The following is a 21,786-nucleotide window of genomic DNA, read 5'->3' on the forward strand; positions in this document are numbered from 1 at the left end:
TAGACACAATTTCAATTTCAGCAAGTATCTCACAGATACAGACTATTAAGTTCAAGATTCGAGGAGTATCTTAAGGATGCACATGTATCTGAAATAAGCAATCCTTAAAAGCTGCATCTTTAGCAAACAATATCAACAGGATATTTACTTATAGTTAGCAGATACAATATTTCAAGTGTATCAATATTTCGAATGTATCTTTAAGATACAATATGTTAAACAACGCAATTAGCTGCGCAAAGTGCAAATGTGAAATGCAAATCAGCACCGAAAAGTGAATGCCAATTGGAATGTCCATAAGAATCAAAGCATATATCGTGTCTTAAAGGTCAAAGCGTCAAAAAATGATTTGAAAAGAATAAAAAAATAATAAAGGCAGAGAGAGATAAATATATGTATTTATATAAGAGCAAATGCAACGTGTGTGCTGTTCGTTAAACAAAAAGTGATTTTATATTTAAAAATACATTTAGTGCAGCGCGGAAATTCGAGTGCAACTAAAAGGCAAAACAGTTAACAGTTCACAAACTAAAAATAAACAACAACAACAACAACAGCAACAACAACAACAACGACAACTGAAAGGTGTAAAAAGGTGCAAAAGTGCTTTTGTTTTTATAATAATAATTTTAATAAGCCTCCGACAACAGGTTCAGTTTTCAACGCACATTAAAAATAAATAATTATATGTTATAATAAAAAAATATTATGCATGTATATCTGAGTATATACATATGTATCTGGATTTATATGTATATACGATCTTTGCATTTGCAAAAAAGTAAAAACAATTAAGTCGATCGCGGCGTTTGTTTTTGCTTCGTGTGCTCTCGCTTTCCCCTCTCCCTCTCTCTCTGTTGTTGCTGGTTTTCTTATTTTTTGCGTTTTGTCAATCCGTTTGACAAATTGACAGCAGTTGTGGCAAAGCAAACAACAACAACAACAGTCGGCAAAAATTTCAATAAATCTAAATAAAATAAAACTTGAAAAAAGGTAAAGAAAAAAGCTGTTTAAATATTTGCGACCTTAAACTTCATAGATCAATTTTATTGCTCAAACAATAAAAAAAAAGTGTTTTCTTCTTCTTGATTATTTTTTAACTTGAAGACTCTTGAGATTTTGATCTATGCGCTATTTAACCAGAGCAACAAAGAGCGTGGAATATGTCTCGCAGTATATAAGTAATGCTCGAATTTCGGAAGCAAAACATCTAATGGGAAATATGTATCTCATTGGATTTGTGATGGACTGTCATCTATTCATTGTCTGCAGAATTGGCATAGAACATATACAAAAGAATATATTGAATTCTGTTCTTAAGGAAACAATCAAATCCAATAAGCATACGAATAAGAAAATGCAAATATCTAAATGGACGTAAATGTAAACTGCTTTATAGGAAGTATAAGTGGCTGTTCGGTAACATTTGTAAAATTTCCATAGCAAGATTTAAAAGCCTAAAACATAACATCAACTAATCATGCATATTAGACTGAAACAGAAGGAAAACTATAAAAGGAATGCACGTCTATCTCTCTTTTTGTCGCTCTTCGCTCTCTTTCGCTCATTTTATGGTCATATATTTATAGTTCTCTGCAATTATTTATATAAGGTTTGTAGCTTCGGCTTAAACCGGTTGAGAATTATTACACTAGACAAATTTCTCAAATCGCTTCTTCTTTTGTTAATTTTTTTTGTCATGCATAGCAAATATCTGTGTTAAATGAAATTTGACGCATTTAGATGCTTTTAATTTCCAAGCAAAGAACATACAAACATTGAGCAAAAGATAGCCGTGACGAGAAGAAAGACACTGTGACGATAGGCATACCCTGTAAATGAAAAAAAATAAACATTGAAAGATTAATTTTATTTTCATTTAATTATCAAGAAATATCTATATTTATAAATGCCATAATAAAACTTAATCTTCTACATAGCAAAACTCTACATACAAAAAAAAAAAAAAAAAAACATTTCCACTGGATTCAGTGTTTTATAGTAAATAGCATAGTAAAAACTGTAGAATGAAAGCTCTGTTAGTTCTCGAATTCTGATCGATGTATGCACATATGTACAATCTTAATACTCCTATCGAATTGCCTTGTAAATATTGTGTGTCAGTCGCTTTATTACTTTCATGAACACAGCTGTATGTAAATATTTATGGAATGTTTCATTTAGCACTAACTCTTTGGGCACATAAATAATTAACTCTATGACACATTAACTTCCCGTCCCGATGCCCCCCGCACCATTCCTCCTCGAATACTGCAGGGTATTTGGCTAATAAAAAAATACACAGTTGTACATTTGACAACAGGTGAATTAATTAAAGAAACACCTAGCTGCGGCTGCGACTGCGATTGCGGCTGCTTAGTTCGAGTCATATTTAAAAGCCAAGCCAAAAACATAAAGACATTAACGCAAGACAACTTAAGATTAAAGACAAACATCAGCAACAACAAAGACAACAACAACCTGTTGCCTCGAACATAATTGAAAAATTGGCCAGGCAAAAAAAAAAAGCAGGAAAAAACGTATACCTAAATAAAACAGAAAAGAAAACTTGTTAAAGTTAAGCTCAATAACTGCAGTCCGAATATTGCTAGCTCTGTCACACGTTTTTCCTATAGCTTTTTCAATGCTCTTTTCTTTCTCTTTCATTTCATTTCCGGAACAGGAGGAAATCGAATCGAATCGACGCGAATCGTATCGACGCGGTGTGGTTTTTGACAATATGTTGAGCCCACCATAATGAAGGAAATTGATAGCGAGACAACTGTAGTATGGCCAGCCTGGTGTTATTCCGGTAAGTGTAAGACACGCCCCCTTTACACCTGTACTCCCACCGCCCCTTGCGAGTCAAAGCTGTCTAAGCAGCGTTTATCGCATTTGTTTAACTGCTTCCATGGACAACAACAACAAATGCGTCAAACCGAGACAGAGACCAGACCCCCAGAGCTCTGTGAGCTACAGAGCCACAGACCCCAATTGAAAACAAAAACAAACGTAACGCGTATTAGCCACGAGGACTGGAGCTCTTAATACCCTGTAAATTGAGTAGATTATCGAAACCTATTTGAAAAGGTTTTTTGTATTTAAAGTAATGATATTTTCAATTTACTATATGTATGTATTTTAACTTTCAGTTTCGATGATAGTATTATACTATGTATATTTATTAGGAATAGCTTTGTATATATTTCTTCACAAAACAGAACTTTGAAAAGATGGATCATTGACTTGTACATACTTATTTAGCTGATTTATATAAAGCCGATCTGTACGATTTTGACGTATGTTCCTAGTGCGCTCAGAAACTTTCGCTGTGCCAAGTTTTATGAATCAGACCTCAGCGTAAGCAGAGTTCGCATAGGCTAGTCAGGCACCAGGAGATAGGTAGATATATATATAACTTTCGACTCTATTGCAATTATGCATACAGATTGTAGCATCATTTATGTGACTCAGTTAAACTTGCCTTTTTTTCCCCCATTTTACAGGGTATCAAGCATAAAACTAGGTGTTGAAAGTTCAACTATCGTTTTACGCTTTTGTTTTTCCTATTGTTTTCTGGCTTTGTTGCCTTTTCTTTTTGTTGTGCTGTCTGTTCGTTCCTTTGTTGTTGTATTTATTTCTCATTTGGTTTATGTTTGTTTGTTCGACTGTGTGATTGTGTGTGTGTCTGTGTATTGCTTTGTCGGTGTCACCTCACCTGCTTGCCTCCGTTTCGGTGAACCTTTTGACCGAGCTCTGATCAGCCTTTTGTCTCCGCTATCAGTAAATTGATAGATTGGCTCCAACTGTACCGCTTTGCCAACTGCAGAATTTTGTTAATTATGATAATTATTGAAAAAAAAAAAAAAACAGAAAATCATGACGTTGGTGATGTCATGGAAGCTCACCTTTGACTTTTTGATCTGAACAACAAATAAACGAGAATTTAACTCAACTCATTGATGCACATCCAACTGAAAAAGTAAAAGGCGAAAAAAACAACAACAACAGATAATATACATATTTTATTCAAATTTCAAATTTTGTATTTATGTGCAGCAAATGAAGCTGCGCAGCGCGTGTCAAGCGACACAGAAGCTTTTACACAGATAGCTGAAGCTTTGCAGCTAGCCTTGTGCAGGTGCAGAGCTTTCAGAAGCTCACCAATACAAGTGCAGGCGTGCAGCTTCCTTTAGAGCCACGCCTTGACTGAAATTAAGAATTCAGCATGCAAATTTGTATTGAAACAAAGCGTCTAGAGGGAAGGAGAGGGTGGGATGGCGAGCAGGGGAGACTGAGAAGGTAGAGACTCAAGCTCAAACTCAAATAAGGCAACGCACAGCGCGGCTTTCAAATTAAAATAATCAAAAATAAAGTATATAAAAAGAATAAACAAGCGCGCAATGATCATCATGATCGTCATTATCATCGCGATCATCACGATCATCGTCATAAAAAAAACTGAAATAAAATTAAAATGCAAAACGGGTCGACGTTTCGGCCAGGAACAGAAGGTGCGCAGCGCAAAGTAGCAGCAGCAGCAGCAGCAGCAGCAGAGGCAGAGGCAGAGGGGAGCAGCCACAAACAGAAGCGAAGCAAAAACCTTTTTTCTGCTATCAATATGTGCTGCATTCTTTTAACCTTTGTCTTTTGTGCCTCGCTCTTTGGCACCCAGTATTTCTTTTGGTTTATTTCATTTACCTTCCTTTTTTTTAAAGCTTTTTGCTCGAAACCTTTGACGCGAACTTTTGCCCTGCAAATGGCCATGGAATGTTGACTTGTCTGGCAGCGAGACTTGAGAACCGACGAGCTGCAGTCGACAAGAAAGAAAAAATAAGGGAGAAGTGACAGAGAGAAGTGACGAATGCCAAATACACTAACAAATGAAGGAAACTTGACTTGTTTCATGTTTACTTGCAAGTGACCATTAAATATTGACATTAACTTAAACGATAAGTGCAGTCCATAAAATCGTTTATTTAATATTAATTACTCGCATTACTTGTAAATATATCGAATTTTCTTATAAGATCAGGGTAATTAATATATGTCCTTCTATATACATTTTTTCTAATTGGGAAAAAATTCAACTAGCGTTCTCTTTTAGTAAGTCAAACTTCATGCACATGCGCATATGCTCGCTCTTTATCTCGCTCTCTTTCGGAAGAGCATTAAAAGCGCAAGCTGAGCTGTTGTTGCTGTTGCTTTTTTATATGCCGATGGCGTGCAGTTGTCGATGACGAGCAGCGACGACTGCGCAGTCGCAGCCGCCGCCAGTGCTGCCATTGCCGTCTCCTTCACCTTATGCGTCCTCGCGTTTATTATGTCTGCTCAACTTTGCACTCGGCAGCAGCAGCCGCAGCAGCGGCAGCAAAATCAACCACAGCAGCAGCGATGGCAGCGACGCCAGCAGCTAAACGACTTGAGACACGCACACTTGTTGCTCTTTGGCTCTTACGCTCTTTGGCTTCTCGCATGCACTTATTTATTGTTTGTTGTATTTATGATTTGCGATTTTACTGCCAGTCTAGTGCGCGGCGCCCCTCCCCCCTCTAGCAGTCTCGCTTGCTCTTTGTGTGCAGCCTATCGATGGCCGCACGGTAGCCGCCGCAGGGCGCAATTACGCCACTTGTTGGAATTTCACTCGACTCTTGGCCACTCTATCTCTGTCGCTCTCCCTCAGTCTCTCCCTTTATGTGCGTGTATGTGTCTCTGTCGTTACCCCTCGGTAACCCTTTTGCGATTTTAATTCATTTGTGTTTTGTTTCAGCTGCGCGCCCAGAATCGCAAATGAGCAAAACGTGTAAATTATACGCGTCGCGGTCACAGCCAACGCAAACAGCGACGTTGGCTGCGACGCGTCGCCTACATTACGATTGCCTGTGCGCCTTTTGCTTTGCTTTGGTTTTCTGTTCCTGGCTTTGCGTTGCTTTTGTTATGGCCTCAGCTCTCTTGAGTATTATTGTCACCCAGCAGCGTCGACGCCCGCGCCATTTGCGCTGCTCGCAGCTCAGCTTGGTTTTTGGGAGTGGACGTCGCGACGTTTATTCATCAGTCACATCAATAATGGTGGCAGCATCGACTACGACTTTGACGGTGACGGCGACGGCGACGGCGACGTTGACTCTTGTTTAGCAGCGCGTCTTGAGTTATGTTTATTGTTTGTTTTGGCATTCCTGGGCGTTCGCTCTTTTCACCATTTATTTTGTCAAAGGTTTAGCAGCATCTGTCTTCATAGCGCAGCTGTCGTTGACTTATCCATCATTAGGGTCATGCCTGACAATTGCGCACGCGCAACAACAACGGCAACGGCGTTGGCGATGACAACGACAACGGTAACGAAAGCTTGCGCTGAACAAACTTTAGAAAGCTCTTAAGTCAAAATCGATTCGTGTCCTAGATGCCACAAAGCAGCGTGCTCTTCGAAATTTAAGAGAGAAAAGTTTCAGAATGTTTGATGCTGTTAGAGATGCGCAAGCGGCCCTAAATGAGATGTGGAACAGCTCAGCTTTAATTTGTCATATTCCCTAACGTTTTTAGCGATGACTTTGATGAAATCTTTCCTTATATGTATTTAACATTGGCTTTTTATACCCTGAACCCATTGAAAATGGGAAATCAGGGTATAATGTTTTTGTGTAAAAGTATGTAACAGGCAGAAGGAATCATCGCAGACCCCACAAAGTATATATATTCTTGATCAGCACGATGAGCTGAGTCGATATAGCCCTGTCCGTCTGTCCGTCCGTCCGTCCGTCCGTCCGTCCGTCCGTCCGTCCGTCCGTCCGTCCGTCCGTCCGTCCGTCCGTCCGTATGAACGCCGAGATCTCAGAAGATATAAGAGCTAGAGAGCTGAAATTTTTTGTGCATACTCGTGTATACCATACGCAGTACGAGTTTGCTTTATTTTTTCGATAACTCATCCGATAACTTTTTTATCGAGAATAATCGAAAAATTGATTTTGTTTTTTGAGCCTCATTGGAATACTATTAGACATAAAGACTTCAGATTTACTGTGTATATATATATGATGAATACAAACATTTTGTAATCAACAGATTTTTGATACCACGCCCCCTCCGCCCCCAATTTGCAAAAAACGTATTTCAAGTACTAGAGACTTGTGCTTTGGAATGCACACACATTATATACATATAACTACGTCCTGAAAATTTCATTAAGATCGTATTTTTACAAGAGAAGTTATTCACCAAGTAAATTCTCATACTATTGCAGCGCAGCCCAAGCGCAGTCGCTGCTTACTGCGAAGTTAGCAGAGCGCGGGCGCGTGAGGGTGGATGCATGTGTATGTATGTGTGCGTGCATAAAAGAAGTGTAGAATGATAAAAATATCAGTTTGGAGGGTTCAGGGTATCTCCTAGTCGAGCAGTCTCGACTAGAGTCTTCTTACTTGTTTAATTAATCTGATCTGCTGTATTCTATTTGGTTTCGAGACAAAGTTCAATTCACTTTTGCTACTTTTAACATTTGCCGCCGTTTTGCTTGAGAGTCAAGAGTTCATGCATTTCAATGACCTTTCGACGTGTGCTCAATTAAACTAATAATTGACATTAATTAATGCTTCGACTCTGCAAAAGGTGACTTCTACAAGCACTTGACGAGGTGCTTCAGATGCTTTTCTTTTTCTTGTTTTAACGGTTCTCGAATTTGATCTTGTTTTTTTTTTGTAGATGTAGCCAATAGTAAAGTAATGTAATAGAAAACAATCAAATAAATCAAACTCAGCATTGTATTTTTTTAGCGGGATTTTATGCTCAATTTTTTTAAACATTTTTGGCTGTTTTTGGCTACCCTATTTAGCCTTTTTTTAAAGGTTTTACTAGAATAACTGAAGATTTCAACAAATTTTCAAAAACGTAAATTATGTGTGTGTGTGTGTGCGTGCTACTGTGGTTGCGTTTGTAAAGCTTTTTACATTAACAATTGAACTTGAACTGCTGCCGTTCGAGCATAATAAAAAAAAGTAATATAATTATAAACATAAAACAAGGCGGGTGTAAAGTAATTTGTATGATGTGAGTGTAAGTGTGTGTGTGTATGTTAACCATGACTGTAACAAATTCAACGAACGTCATTGAAAAAAAATAGGTATATATATATATGCACATATATCTGTGTATTTATATAGCCGTGTAATTGTCAAGTCCAAGAGCGCGCGAAAAAACGCTCAATAAAAGCAACAACAAGAACAACAACAACCACAACAGCAATGCCTAAGTGTTTCTTGTCCATCAAGCTTTGGTCTTTTATATACAACAACAGCAACAACAACAACTTAACTGAAGTTAACGCCACATACCACAAGGTTGACTTCGCCCTCTATCGCACTCACCTCTCTCCCTCTGTCTCTCTCTCTCTCTCTCTCCCTCTCACGTCGAGTTCAATTTGATGGGCATACCTTATACCCTATATAATCGTTATATGCCTTATGCCTTATTCAGATACCAACGCATAGCGGCCCAACAACAACAACAACAACGAAGAATTGACAACGTTTTTAGAATTCAATTAAAAAAGAATCATTGCACAAAGCGTGAGCAAGAGACATGTGTGGGAGACGGGGAACTTTGACTGATGTTTAAGGTGGGCGACAAGCCGTGAGGGAGAGAGAGAGCGAACGAGCGAGAGAGAGAGAGAGGGAGCAGAGGCAACGATCATTGGCGCAGATATTGACAAAATGTCGAAACGTGAGCAAAATTATTGATGAGAATTGGCAAAGCGCAAAGAGATACAAATGATACAGAAGAAGAGGGAGAGCGAGAGAGAAAGATGTATGTAAGCAGAGAGGCATTTACAGAATGAGAGAGTGAGATAGCTACAGAGAAGTCGCGAGTTATGCATAAAATATGTGAACTCTTCTTCTTCTCTACATATGTATATACGCATGTGTGTGTGTGTGTGTGTGCCTACCCAATGTAAAGCTTTTTGAAATATTGCCAAATCCTATTAGCATTTCGCGCAGTGTACTGAGGCAAATGCTTGGGTTAGCCGCAGGCGAGCAGGTAGCTCTGGGTGCCCGTCTACTCAAACAACCTGCTGAGGTGAGGCTTTATTTAACGACCCCAAAATGACAACAATCAAAAATTTGCAGCAAATAAATGACAACAACAAAAAAGGAGGAAAAAAACGAGCAAACAATCTGGTGTCAATAAAAGAAAAACAAGGAAAGTAAGTTGTAAAAAATTAAATTTAAAAAATCGCAACGTTATTGAACTGATATAAAAGAGAAAGAGCGAGAGAGAGAGAGAGAGTGAACGAATACACTTGACTATGATGGTGTTTAGTTTCGTATTGATCTTTATTCTTCTGAGCCTGGGTTTATATACCCAGACTCATGTATAATTTCAACCCTTAAATCTAATGTATCTATTGCTGAGTGTGTAAGGCTCAGCATTGGGCTATTACATATTCTTATCTTATCGCTGAGTGTGTAAGACTCCGCGTTGGTCTATTAGCTATTCTTATCCTATCGCTGAGTTTGTAAGGCTCAGCGCTCGTCTCCTTCGTAATCTGACTCTGGGGTTGCAAGGGTTGGTCTTCATTTGTATATTTATGCAGTCCGTACATGTGGCCCTTATCGCTATCACAGCGCACTACCTGCTAGTCGCTGAGTGCGTCGGAGGCATGTATACGATCATCGTATATTCATATGTTCATGCCTGAACATTCTGCGGGGGGCCAAGTGTGTAACTTCCGGAATTGCTGTCTGTGGAAATCTTAATAATATACAGGACAAATACAAATTTGATAATTGTTAATATTCTTGACGAAATGATCATCAATCCAATCCTTATGTTCGTGCCTGAACATTCTGCGGGGCCCAGAGAGTGTGACATCCAGATAAACCGAGTGTGCCACCAGTACCTTGGACTTTTGCTTAGGTGGCGGCTCCCATGCCAAGTGAAGTCGAGCCTCTTTGAAGAACTTCCGCGGTTTTTGGGTGTCATCATTTGTTGCATTAGTATAGCTGAGTGCATCTGTTGAGGAAGTTGTCAATCGTTTCATTGTTGCCGAAGCCAAAGCCTCCAAATGGTAGATATCCTTCGTTTGATCCTGATGCTTTAGAACAGATATTGATTCGCTTGTAGTAATTATGGTTGTTTCCTTTAAAATGTTGCTGCTACTTCCAATTGAATCCCTTTCCGATGTAATTGTACTTGCAGTTTTAATCTCCATAGTTGGTAGCGCTGCTGTGGTCATCACTGGAGAGTTTGAGTCGGTATTGTCGCTGTTCTCTTCAGCTGCACATCCAGCCGCTGTTGCAGTCTCCGCAGAAGTTTGCTCTTCCGTCGTGCTGCCAACTGTGGAAATATCATCCATTGGTCGAACTTCCAATTGGATATCTGTTGATGTATCTTCAGCGATACTCAACGTCGATGTCGAAGTTGTGGCAGAAATTCCATTCTTGTCCTCATCTTCTATGCCCTCCGAATCCAATGTCGGAGTTGGTGGAGCCCAGATCTTCTTTATTGATCTCTTGTCTTCACCCTGCTTTGTTTTTGTTGTTACTACTTGAAGTTTATTTTCTTGTTCTGTAGATTCAGTTATATATCTTCCCATGTGGGGGCTTGCCGGCGGGTTGAAATCCCACTTTTTGAACACAATTGCATCCAAAGCTGCCTGAGATGTTAGCATCTCATCAGCGGTGACCTCGTCACTGTTATCGGAGGTGCTCACGTAATTTCGGATACTGCCTTCATCATCATTCTTCAGCAGTTCCTTGTCCACTGGCAAATAACGTTTGTAGCGTCTGCATAAACAGTCCCACGCTAACTTGTAGTTACCTTTTCCCATTGCGAAATTGCTTATCATTTGTACATCTTCTCCTTTGACATACATTTGCAAGTATCGCAGTTTCGTTTTGTCGCTGATATCCTTTCTGTTGTGGATTATTTTGGTGAACTGCTCGAAGAACGTCGGCCACGCCTTAGGACTTCCATTAAAGTAAGGAAGTGTTGGTCTCTGTCGCTTTGGAGTGTCTTCTTTTATGTTTTGCAGTGCACTTATTTTTCTTTCCAGCCTTTTAGACACTGTGTACACTTTGACTTCCAGTGCGTCTATGCCATCGATTTCATGGACACGCTTGTCATATTTATCCTCCAAATCGGTAAGCGTTGACTGGACTTTATTCCAGAGGAACTCTAGCGTTTCTTTGCTGTCTAGAGCATCCTCCTGGTTGCTGAGCTCAATTTTGGCCTGCACTTCTTCAATGTGCAGCCATACTCTTTGAACTCTTATGCCCAAAAGGTTAAGCAACTTCACCATTGGGCTCGACCAACCGAATAAAAACATCTCTTGCGTTGATGTTTCCGGTATCGTTGCCCAGCTATGAAGTTGGCCTGTGTCTATGGCGTGATCGGCAACTTTGGTCCTGAATTCTGCCATTATGCCATCAAATATTTCTTGTTAAATATTGATGGTTGACGACACAGTTGTGTGTTTATTGTAGATCCATTGGCTTTTCCCGTTGGAGGTTTTTTTGTTTTGATCACTAGGTTGATCTTGCTGTGCCTCGACTCACAGCTTGGGTTGGTAAGCCAATGCACAAATCTACTATTATTTAGCACTTCACTTTGTACTAAACACAAACACTTTTCCTTGTGGACTGCATTGAAGTATTAAAAATACTTCCTCCGGCTCGAAGGACCGTGAACGAATACACTTGACTAAGATGGTGTTTAGTTTCGTATTGATCTTTATTCTTCTGAGCCTGGGTTTATATACCCAGACTCATGTATAATTTCAACCCTTAAATCTAATGTATCTATTGCTGAGTGTGTAAGGCTCAGCATTGGGCTATTACATATTCTTATCTTATCGCTGAGTGTGTAAGACTCCGCGTTGGTCTATTAGCTATTCTTATCCTATCGCTGAGTTTGTAAGGCTCAGCGCTCGTCTCCTTCGTAATCTGACTCTGGGGTTGCAAGGGTTGGTCTTCATTTGTATATTTATGCAGTCCGTACATGTGGCCCTTATCGCTATCACAGCGCACTACCTGCTAGTCGCTGAGTGCGTCGGAGGCATGTATACGATCATCGTATATTCATATGTTCATGCCTGAACAGAGAGAGTGTGTGTTTTAGCGAAAGAGAGGGAGAGTGACAGAGAAAGAGACTGAGAGAACTTCAGCTTGGCACTTTTCAGATGGGGTTTCCCCAAGTAATGTTATGTATGTATATAACATATTATGATATGCAATATAACATCTATGTTTGATCTATAACACATATGTATTATTGTTTATCTAAATAAAATAAATCTTAGTTTTTCTTAATTTTTTTTTTACTTTGCCTTAAAGTAAATATATTGATAAAACACACAGCTATATTGCTATGTTGATATTGTTAGATTTATTTCTTCAAGTGTATTTGCGCATGACCCCCAGAGGTGGGACCGAGTGGCCCCAAATAGGCTTAGCACCAAACGAACTGCGGCTTCAGCTGCTTTTGGCCAGCTCAGTTTTGTTTGTACTGCTTCTTCTTCTTCTTCTTCCACTGCTGCTGCTGTTGGCCTCGCTTTTATGACACCCGAAAAAACAAGAAGAAGAAGAAGAAGGAGAAACAACGAGTCTCGTAGCCGTCCGTCTGTGTTCATTCGTTTGGTCGTGTTTGATCATTCAATTTGAATGTTATTCATTATTCGATCACGTACGCACGCCCAAGCTGCCAGCCACACCCCCTCCACCACCGCCCCCCCGAAAAGTCCAACGAGATGGAGAGACAGAGAGTGAGAGAGAGAGAGAGAGGTCAACGTTCGTATGACAGTTGCTTTTAGATGGGCTTTTATTTTATTTTATATACTTTACAAATTTCTTTCGTTTTTTCCCTCGAACGTTGGCCACAATTACAAATTGAATTTCTGACACGTCGAATGGCATTTGGCGAGTTGGCAGTGCTCCTCTCCTCTACTCTCCCTCTCTCCCCGTCTCCCTCTCTCTCTATCTCTCTCTTTTTACGACTCGTCTAATGAACTTTTCATTTGCCTCGACGACTTTAACGACCCGACGTACCCCTGCCTTGACCTCGCCCCTCTGCGCCCCAGAGAGCAGGCGCTTTGACAACTTCTTTAAGCGCTGTGCGAGAGAGATTAGCCAGTTGCAGCTGCCATTAAACGCAGCTCCCCACTTCCTGTGCGAGTCCTGCAAATGGCCAACGAAAAGCGAAAAGCCACAAAGATGCCTCAGCAAATGTGAGCAGAGTGTGCCGAAGCGCAGATACCCTAGAATCGAATTGGGAGAACGTTTGACATCTTTGAAAATAAATCATTGAAGCAGATTGATGGGAAAGAGAAAGAGATAGACAGAGATAGAAAGAAAGAATAAGAGAAGTGGATTGTTACATATTCTATACATAATCAATTATACCTCTAGCTAGAGTATATCTATCTAAAAAGAAAGAGAGAGAGAAGGCAGAGTGTGAGAGATAGAAGACAAGAACTAACAGAGGCTCACAACAACATCTAATCTTCATTATCAGCTGACAGTGGGGAGCTGCGGATGGAGCTGTTGAAAGTCTTTGGAGCGCACACGCTGTAAAATTGCTATTAAATTGTTGCTGATTTTTATGTCTGAGACTGGAGGCTGAAGATTCTACACTTGCGAATCTCTCGGATGTTTGCAGATCTCAGCTATCCAAAGTGATTTCTCAAGCTGCAGTTGGAGCTCGAGTCGGAGTCGGAGTCGGAGTCGAGTTGGAGCAATCTCCGACTTCCTCTGGCGCTATTTACACTTTGCCTTTTACTAGCTGGGCGAGTATTATTATTTTTCTTTATTTTTTATGTCTACTTAGCTCGACTCACATCGCCCCTGCCCTCCCCTTAGCAGACGATGTCTCAATTAGCTTGGATATCTTGTGGACTGTGCAATCCTGTTCCGAAATGAGTTGAAATTAAGCGTAAGCGAGCTGCAAATTGTCTTTTAGCTTATCTGCTCAGAGATAAGTTTCGGATCTGTTCAGAGAAGAACAAGGCAAATCTGATCTTTAAAGTTCATTTGAATTCTATTATCTTGCCTGGAGCCTCCATAATGCAGTTATATACATTATAGTGAGTAGATATGGCCTCTCATCTCATCATCTTATTTATCTAGTGAAATTTGTGAATGTTTTTGCTTATAATATATACATATAATATGTATATACGTAATATAGATTTGTCAGATTGTTTATGATCTTCACTTTGAGTCTCATCTCATAAGGACAGAGGGAGAAATATTACAGATGTAATTACAGTTCATTGTGTCAAAAAATAATATATAGAGAGAATATAGATAATAGTTTTCTTGGATCGTTCGATTTTAGTTTATTATGACATCAGATATTGAAAAGAAAATAAAGTCACAAACTTAGAGAAAAAGACCTTATTTCTCATTACTTTCGCGCATTGCGTAAACTTCTTATCTCTATATGAATTTCTTAAATACTTTCACACGGAATATTGTTTTTTCAGATCTTGTACTTCCCTTAAACAGCTGCCCAAATAGGAACTGGGAATCATCCTTCACCTGTTCCGCTGTGGCTTCCATTTTCATTTCTCACGCACTTTCAATGGCTGTCTGTCAATCACTCGGTTCGTGGGCAATTCAAAGTCAATTCTAGCCTCAAATTATGTATTGCCAAATGCATTTTTGTGACTATCAAAACTAACTGTACGAAAATGCATATGAGCTGGGCCGAAGGCATTCATTATACCCAGGCATTCCTTATATGCAGCGTATAATAGTTCAATCACTTGTCACCGCATAAGCTCTGTCTCTCTCTCTTTCTATCGCTCTTTCTCGCTCTTTCTCTGTGCGATTTGTCACAAACACCAATTTCGTGTGACAAATTTGTATGGCTGAGCGTTTGAGCTGGCAGCAAGACAATCTTTTGGGCCACGGCCAAATAAGGCGACTCCTGCCACTCGGCTCAAGCAGCTCAAGCTGCGCCTCGAGCCGGGGCAGCAGTACTTTATGCCACATGCAACATGCTGCAAGCAACCAGCAACAAGAGCTGGCCGTCAGTGCCGATCGAGTGCCACGTTTCGTCGACTCTTCGCTGCGGTATTCAAATGGCCAAAAGATGCCATCGTCTTCGACTTGTACCCTGTGATCGTGGGAGTCTATTTCGAGTGGGGTATGATGCACCTCTGGGTAAAATTGTGGCAGAGTGGCAGAGGTGAATGTGGACAGCAAAGATCTTTGAGCAGTTTTCTGGAGATATTAGAGTTACAGATGGAGTGATTTTACGTCTATGAACTACATGTTCTACTCAGCGCAGTCTAATTCTAGGGTATTTACTTGTCTGTCACAGGCTGTGCTTTTATTGATATTTTTGCACTTTTCTTCTTCATTTTTTGTGCCGACTTCACGTGCCGCATTGTCGCGCATTTAAAATGCAAATTATCATCATTATGATTGCATATCGTCATCGGCAACAGTATCACCATCCACATTATCATCATCACGATGATCATTGTGATCATCATCAGCTAGCCGGCCTGGCAGTTCCGCCTACTTTCGTCTGCTTCTTTTGGAAAATTGTTGGCAAATTATTGGCTTGGCTCAAAGGCACATAAAACATTGGCGCGTCTTCGCGTGCCCAGGCCAATGATCATTATCAATGTCATTATTGTCGTCGTTGTTAAGCTCATTATTGTTTGCCTGCTGGCAGGAGGACAAAAGTCTGTCATAAATTTGTCACAAGCAGCAAAGCGCCTGCCTCTGCCGTTGCCTCTCCCTTCCTCCCTCATTCTATCTCTCTCTATCTGCATCTCTCTCCCTCGCCTTGCCAATTGGTCAATTTGTCAATCTGTCATTGGAGCGCCGTTTGAGCCATTGCCAGAAACAATTTATGTTCGCAGCTGCCTGGGTCACGCCCTCCCCTATACCACTATTCCGCCCACTTTTTGTCTTATAATTCACCCACGCAAATATTTGCGATTCTTTTGTTTCTTTCCATTTACTTTTCCTTTTGCAATTGCAATTGAATTGCTTCGATTGGGCAAAGGAGTTATTTGCATTGTTGTTGTTGTTGTTGTTGCAGTTGTTGCTGTCGTGCGTCTGTTATTATGCAAATATCGAAAGCCGCTAAAATGTTCGCGGTGCGCGTCATTTAAACGCATTGTTGCGACGTGGTGGAAGGCCGTCTTTATTGTTATTGTTGTTGTTGTTGTTGCATGCATCATTATGGCCATTTATGTTGCATAAATTACGGCGTTTATCTTTTGTCACTTGCGTGGAAATTATGTGTAATGCGATTCGCTATTTTGTCCAGAGCTAAATTTAAAACTGCTTGAATCATCCATATACGGACGTTGGGGCTATGCAAAAATAATGCAGTGACTGATTGCCTGGCTTGCATTGCGATATATACGTTATATATACATATACACATCATTAATATAGCAATGAAAGTATCTTAAAGCAATTGTAACTATTGCAGTACTTTTATTGCTTTTGAAGTTTTAATTCTAATCTATGAATATAGTTGAGTCTCGTAGGACTTGGTTTCAATTTGATATTGGTATGCTCTAATATTATCATAGTTAACTATTTGTGAATACAAGGAATGCTTTACTTAATACTATATATTGTATAAAATGGTATTAAAAATCTTCACAAACTCGATAAAGCATGGCTATAGATCAATCTCTGAAGTTGTATACATTTGTTAGAGAGACATAAATCTAGTTGCTAAAATTTCGTTATCTTGCGAACAGTTCTAGACTGCATAATAATTCATCATTTCTATAATGAGAAACTTTGAGTGAGTAAACAATATTTAATAGTCAAGTCGTGGCTTGACATTCTACATTTTAGATTATAGATTTCTAAGCGATACTTAATAGAGAGAGAGAGAGAGAGAGAGAGAGAGAGAGAGAGAGAGAGAGAGAGAGAGAGAGAGAGAGAGAGAGTCATGCCATAGTTGACCCACTTCCCAACTGAAGCTCGCATGCGCCAAAGGAACTTTAGAGCTTTTTTGCGTTCAATTTATCCCGCATTGTGACACGTAGCTATCCCACACACACACACACTCACATACAATTGCACCCGCACCCATTTACACATATGCCAAAAAAAAAAAAAAAAACGTATAAATGAACTCTGCTGAACTGCACAAAAGCTAAAGTAAATGCAATAAAAAATGAGCAAAAAATCAACTGTAAATGGGCGAGCTCTCTCGCTCGTATCAATCAATGCGAATGCAAACGAAGCGAAGTGCGAACGAAAGCGCATTGCGCATACGTCGTGTGGCCCATCAAAGGCCGCAAGAGCGCGCTGCGGCGATGCCTAGCACGACGGCTCGCTCTCTTCGATGCTCTCTCGCTCTCTTTGACGCACACGCTCACACACACATGCACGCCTGCATGGCACAGAACCGAACGAACGCCGCCTCGTTTGACTCGGCCAGTCAACGGTCGTGTGGACGTTGGCGTCGCTGCTGCTGCGACTGCTGCTGCTGCTTGCTATTGCTGTTGTTTTTGTTGTTTTTGGTGTCGTCGTCTATATTTACACTTGTGGCCTCTTATCAAATGGCAGCGGCGCAGTTGACTTTTTTGACGTTTGTGTATATTTTTGTTGTTGTTGCTGCTGGCTGATCTGTGTACTGTACATGTGTAGCCCGTTTATTGTTGTTGGTGTTGTTGTTGCTGCTGTTGCTGTTATTTGCTGCTGCTGCTGCTGCTGTTGAATTTTGTACGCGGCGACCGCTTTGCTGCTTGACTTTTTGCTCGGTTTTTGAAATATGTACATACATACACACACACACATACATATTTAGGTATATGTACGTATGTATGTGTGTGTGCGCAGGCAAAATGGGAACAGTCAACACAGCAAAAGTTCAAGTCAAAGATATTTATTTTATATAATCAGGCGCGACATCGCTGGCTCGTTTGTTGATTGTCGTTGCTGCTGTTGTTGTTGTTGTTGTTGCTATTGTTTGATTATAAATACTTTACGAAACAATCAAAATACTGAATAGGAACTGGCAGCACAGTTGTACATCGACATACACATGGGGTCACACACACACACGTATCCAACTGGGACATTACAGCCGCAAAGCACTTAAAATATTTACATTATACATTGTATTGAAAAATTTAATGAAACATTAGAAAAAAGCTTTAAAAAAAATGTGTATATGAAAGAAAATTAACAATACTAATCAATAATAAAATTTATTGTGAATCGATAGCCCGATACAATATATATCGATCCATGTCTAATGGATTATATTGAATTTTTTTGAATATCCTTTTATTTTGTGATTAATATGGTTAATTATCAATAAAATTCTTTTATCGTAATATTTTTATTTCAATTTATATTCAATACATATACTAATATGTTAGTTGATTATGCCAATTGATGCCAAATGCTGCATTTTTATTGAAACCAAAGTTTCTTGGAATTTGTCGATAACTATCCATAAGATCGCGTGTTGGCAGTTCCCTGAATGCTACATTTGTTTCACTATTCCCAGGCACACTCATACAGGCAGTTCGCTGTATTATCAGTTTCAGTGTATATGCTTTTGTTTTTTTGGGTCCACTCTAACCAGACAATGCTGTCGAGTGCCTGTGCCGCCGCCGCAGCGGCGATAAGTTCGCGTGCAAAGGTTCTGAACTGCTTGAACTTGTTGAATACAAGGCAGCAGCAACAGCAACAACAGCAACAGCAACGGGTCTGTATATTATACATGTATGACTTATATATGACTTCTCTGTCTATATGTGGGCCACCTTTTGATACACACATGCAAGTCCGATGTGTGTGCTATAGGAAGTTATCAAAGAACCTTTGGGTTATTTATAATTGCAAAATGTTCCATAGGCTGGTTTAGAGCACCATATATATACGTATATATAAATAATTTCCAGAGTTCCATGTTTAGCTATGGTTTTTGTATAACACGTATACGCACTGGCTGGTCCTGCGATAGGGATCTTGGCTATATGACAAGGTAGATTTTATATTTTAAAAGACTAATGTATTCTTACTGACGTCCTTCCCATTGATCCGCTGATCCTCGTTCCTCCATCAAAGTTGATTGAAAAGCTCTTGAATGAAAGCGTCGGCTAACAGTACCAATAGTTATATGCACTCGGTGTCTGATTGAGGCGAGCTGAGCTACTTGGCGTGATATATGAATGCCTGCAACTGTTGCACGAACAGAGAGATTCGGCAGGCCTTTTGCTATTATTCACTCAAATGTTGTTAACAGGACAGAGCACACGCCCAAAAACGAGAGACACGAAGAGGAAGCAGGAGAAGGAGAAGGGGCATAAAATATATGTGTATGTTGCTGCCACATTCGCTGCTGCCATAAATTCGTGGCATCAGGCCGCAAGAAGCGCAAGAGCTGAGCTCGGCTCGCAATTTATGTGCAGCAGAACGCAGCGCGGCGAGTGGAGTTCAACCTGATTCGGGCTGCAGCTTACAGTGGCATGCAACGGCATTTGCTGCTTTATCGCCCAAATATCAATCAAAGTGTTTGGCAGGCAACCAAATGCCAATGCCACAGAGACAGTCTATAAAGTTCAGAGTTTGTGGCTTTTATGGCCGCTGATATATGTGGCACGCGGCCAGCAGTCGACAGGGGGCATGTGAAAGGCGGCGGCAGGTAGCGGGGCACCTGCCTCATTTAATTGCTGACAAATTTATAGAGCGCTGCGCATTAATTCGCTGCGCCCAAATCACAGAAATGCATTAGGCGCCGACGTTGCCCCCAGACGTGGCAGCCTTGTTGTGCAGCCAAGCTGCCAAATGCTTTCCAACTCGCAACAGTTGCCCGTGCAGCTGAGCAACTGTGCAACTGTGCAACACGATCTGCGCACTGCGTTCATTTAATTATCGAATTTAATTAATCTGCACTTGATTTTTTACGCCACAAGCCGCAGGCGCAAGACACCAAGCTGTGCAGCCGACTCTTGCCACAGCCTACCGGCCTCTGCCTCTCTGCCCTCTGCCTCCTCCTGCTACTCCTGCCCCATGGCTCTCCACCAGTTCGATTGCAGCTGGTTTGCCTTTTTTCAGCTAGCATTGACTAAGCTTTTCAGCTTCGTCTGCGACAATTGGCAAATTGTTTTTCGCTCTCTCTCTCTCTCTCTCTCTCTCTCTCTCTCTCTTCCCCTCTCTCTCACACGTTGTCTTATTCGCTTATCCAAATGTTATTTATTTTGTGCAGTTTATCGAGTTGTTGGCACGTTTCAATCAGCCAAATAGAGTACTTTTTAACTTCAGGATAAATATATCTAACATCTAGTCCATTTTTCTACAGTTGAAAGTTATTATAAAATAAATAATAGCTATTTTTCTATAAAATGAACTTTATTTTTCTTATCTTGTGAAAATAATTAATACATTTCTTATATAGCTTATAGAGAAGATTTTTTATAGAATTGGATTTTTGTTTATCTCGAATTTCCAAGCCTTCAGAGACTTTCCATATTTGATTCCTAACTCATCAGAAGGCACTCTCTGTATATGGACTACTCAAAATATGAAACTGCTCGCTCTTGCTCAACTCCCTCGACACCCGCTCGCCCGCTGTGAGCGAAATGCAGGCAATCGGCTTTCAGCTGGCTGACTGGACATGGATCGTTGCGCTGATGCGCTCCAAATTAATATTTGATAAAAGAAAACGAGAAAACTGTTCCACTCGATGACAGTTGAGCGCAGAGCTAACGGCGACTGTCAGCCAAATTGAAAATTTCCAAATCGCGGCAAATTTCATAAATGATTAACACCTAAAGCTGGACAAACTGGAACTGGAACTAGAACTGGAACTGGCACTGGAACTGTCCAAGTTGACGGACGCTTGGCTAATCAAAAATTCTAATCACGCGCTGCACAAAATGTAAGAGAAGAAAAGTTCACGCCGTTCTCGGCGATTCTCAGGAAGAGTTGTGGCTGTTGTGATTGTAATTGCTTTAATGGAATTTGATTTTGAGCTTGGCAGCAGAGAGAAGTATGCAGACTCACACACACACACACACACACACTCAGCGATTGTGAACGCCCCTTTGAGCCTGCTGGGCTGTGTCTGTGTGTGCGTGTGTGTGTTTGGGTTTTTCGGTCCATTGCTGATGATGTACAACTGCTATTAGCATTAAAGTTTATTATCGACGACGCTTGCATTCTGAATTCCTGTAAAACAGGTGCAACACACACGCACACACACACATACACCTGCCACTCTTTGGGGCCTTTCAACTTTTGCAGATTTCTCTCTCTGTCGCTCTCTCTCTCTCTCTCTCTCTGCGATTTAGCCATGGCGCATTGCATGCAATGCATTTGGCCGCTAAAAGCGCCTTATTTGGTTAAATTGGTGCAGATTGCTGTGTGTGAGGCGGGCAGCTAGGCGAGCGGGCAGTGTGGCGGGGGCTAAGCGGCTCTAGGAGCCTCCGCAACTGCAACTCTTGCGGCTAGAGCTGAGCTGTGCCACTCGCTGGCTCGAACTGCACTAAATAATAATTAGCACAGGTTTTTTTTTTTTTTTTTTTAGTTTGTCTTCTTCTTTTTTTCAGTTTCTTCACTTGCTTGTTGTTGGCTGCTCTGGTTGGCCGCTTGGCTGCCTTAATGCGCCTTGGTCATTCACCATTCAGCCGCCGCCCGCTCCCTCCTCCGTCCTAGCTCCGCACTTGTTGCATGCCACTGCCAACGTATACGGGGTGAAATTTCCTTAGAAATTCGCAACGTTTTTCTTTTTGTTTTTCGTGCTTGCCTGCTCTGGTTTTTAATTTGATTTTTACTTCGGCTGTTTGTTTGGGCTGTCTTTGGC

General features: G+C 40.7%; 2 protein-coding genes across 6 annotated transcripts in view; one reads left to right on the top strand and one right to left on the bottom strand.

Annotated features, from left to right (window-relative positions):
• The window catches only part of Samuel (SAM-motif ubiquitously expressed punctatedly localized protein), a 70,067-nt gene that overhangs the window by 11,946 nt on the left and 36,335 nt on the right, over positions 1–21,786 (top strand). For 4 of the 5 annotated variants that reach the window (XM_089256775.1, XM_030384537.2, XM_089256772.1 and 1 more), the window contains exon 2: positions 2,684–2,812. In XM_089256775.1, coding sequence (XP_089112901.1) covers positions 2,758–2,812 — 55 coding nt within the window. In that variant the 5' untranslated portion in view covers positions 2,684–2,757. Of the gene's footprint in view, positions 1–134; positions 596–2,683; positions 2,813–21,786 lie in introns of those variants that run through there. The other variant, XM_030384538.2, reaches the window with a different exon arrangement.
• LOC149091593 (uncharacterized) lies at positions 9,740–11,688 on the bottom strand. Its single transcript, XM_089258197.1, has one exon. It carries the CDS (start codon positions 11,405–11,407, stop codon positions 9,740–9,742), a length of 1,668 nt encoding a protein of 555 aa, XP_089114323.1. The 5' UTR covers positions 11,408–11,688.

Source organism: Drosophila navojoa, chromosome 3 (genome assembly GCF_054131105.1).
Source record: "Drosophila navojoa isolate 15081-1374.11 chromosome 3, UAZ_NAV_1.0, whole genome shotgun sequence".
NCBI classification, from domain to species: Eukaryota; Metazoa; Arthropoda; class Insecta; order Diptera; family Drosophilidae; genus Drosophila; species Drosophila navojoa.

Bases quoted from the DNA above. Each gene is read 5' to 3' on its own strand.
- LOC149091593 (XM_089258197.1), bottom strand. From the start codon at position 11,407: ATGGCAGAATTCAGGACCAAAGTTGCCGATCACGCCATAGACACAGGC.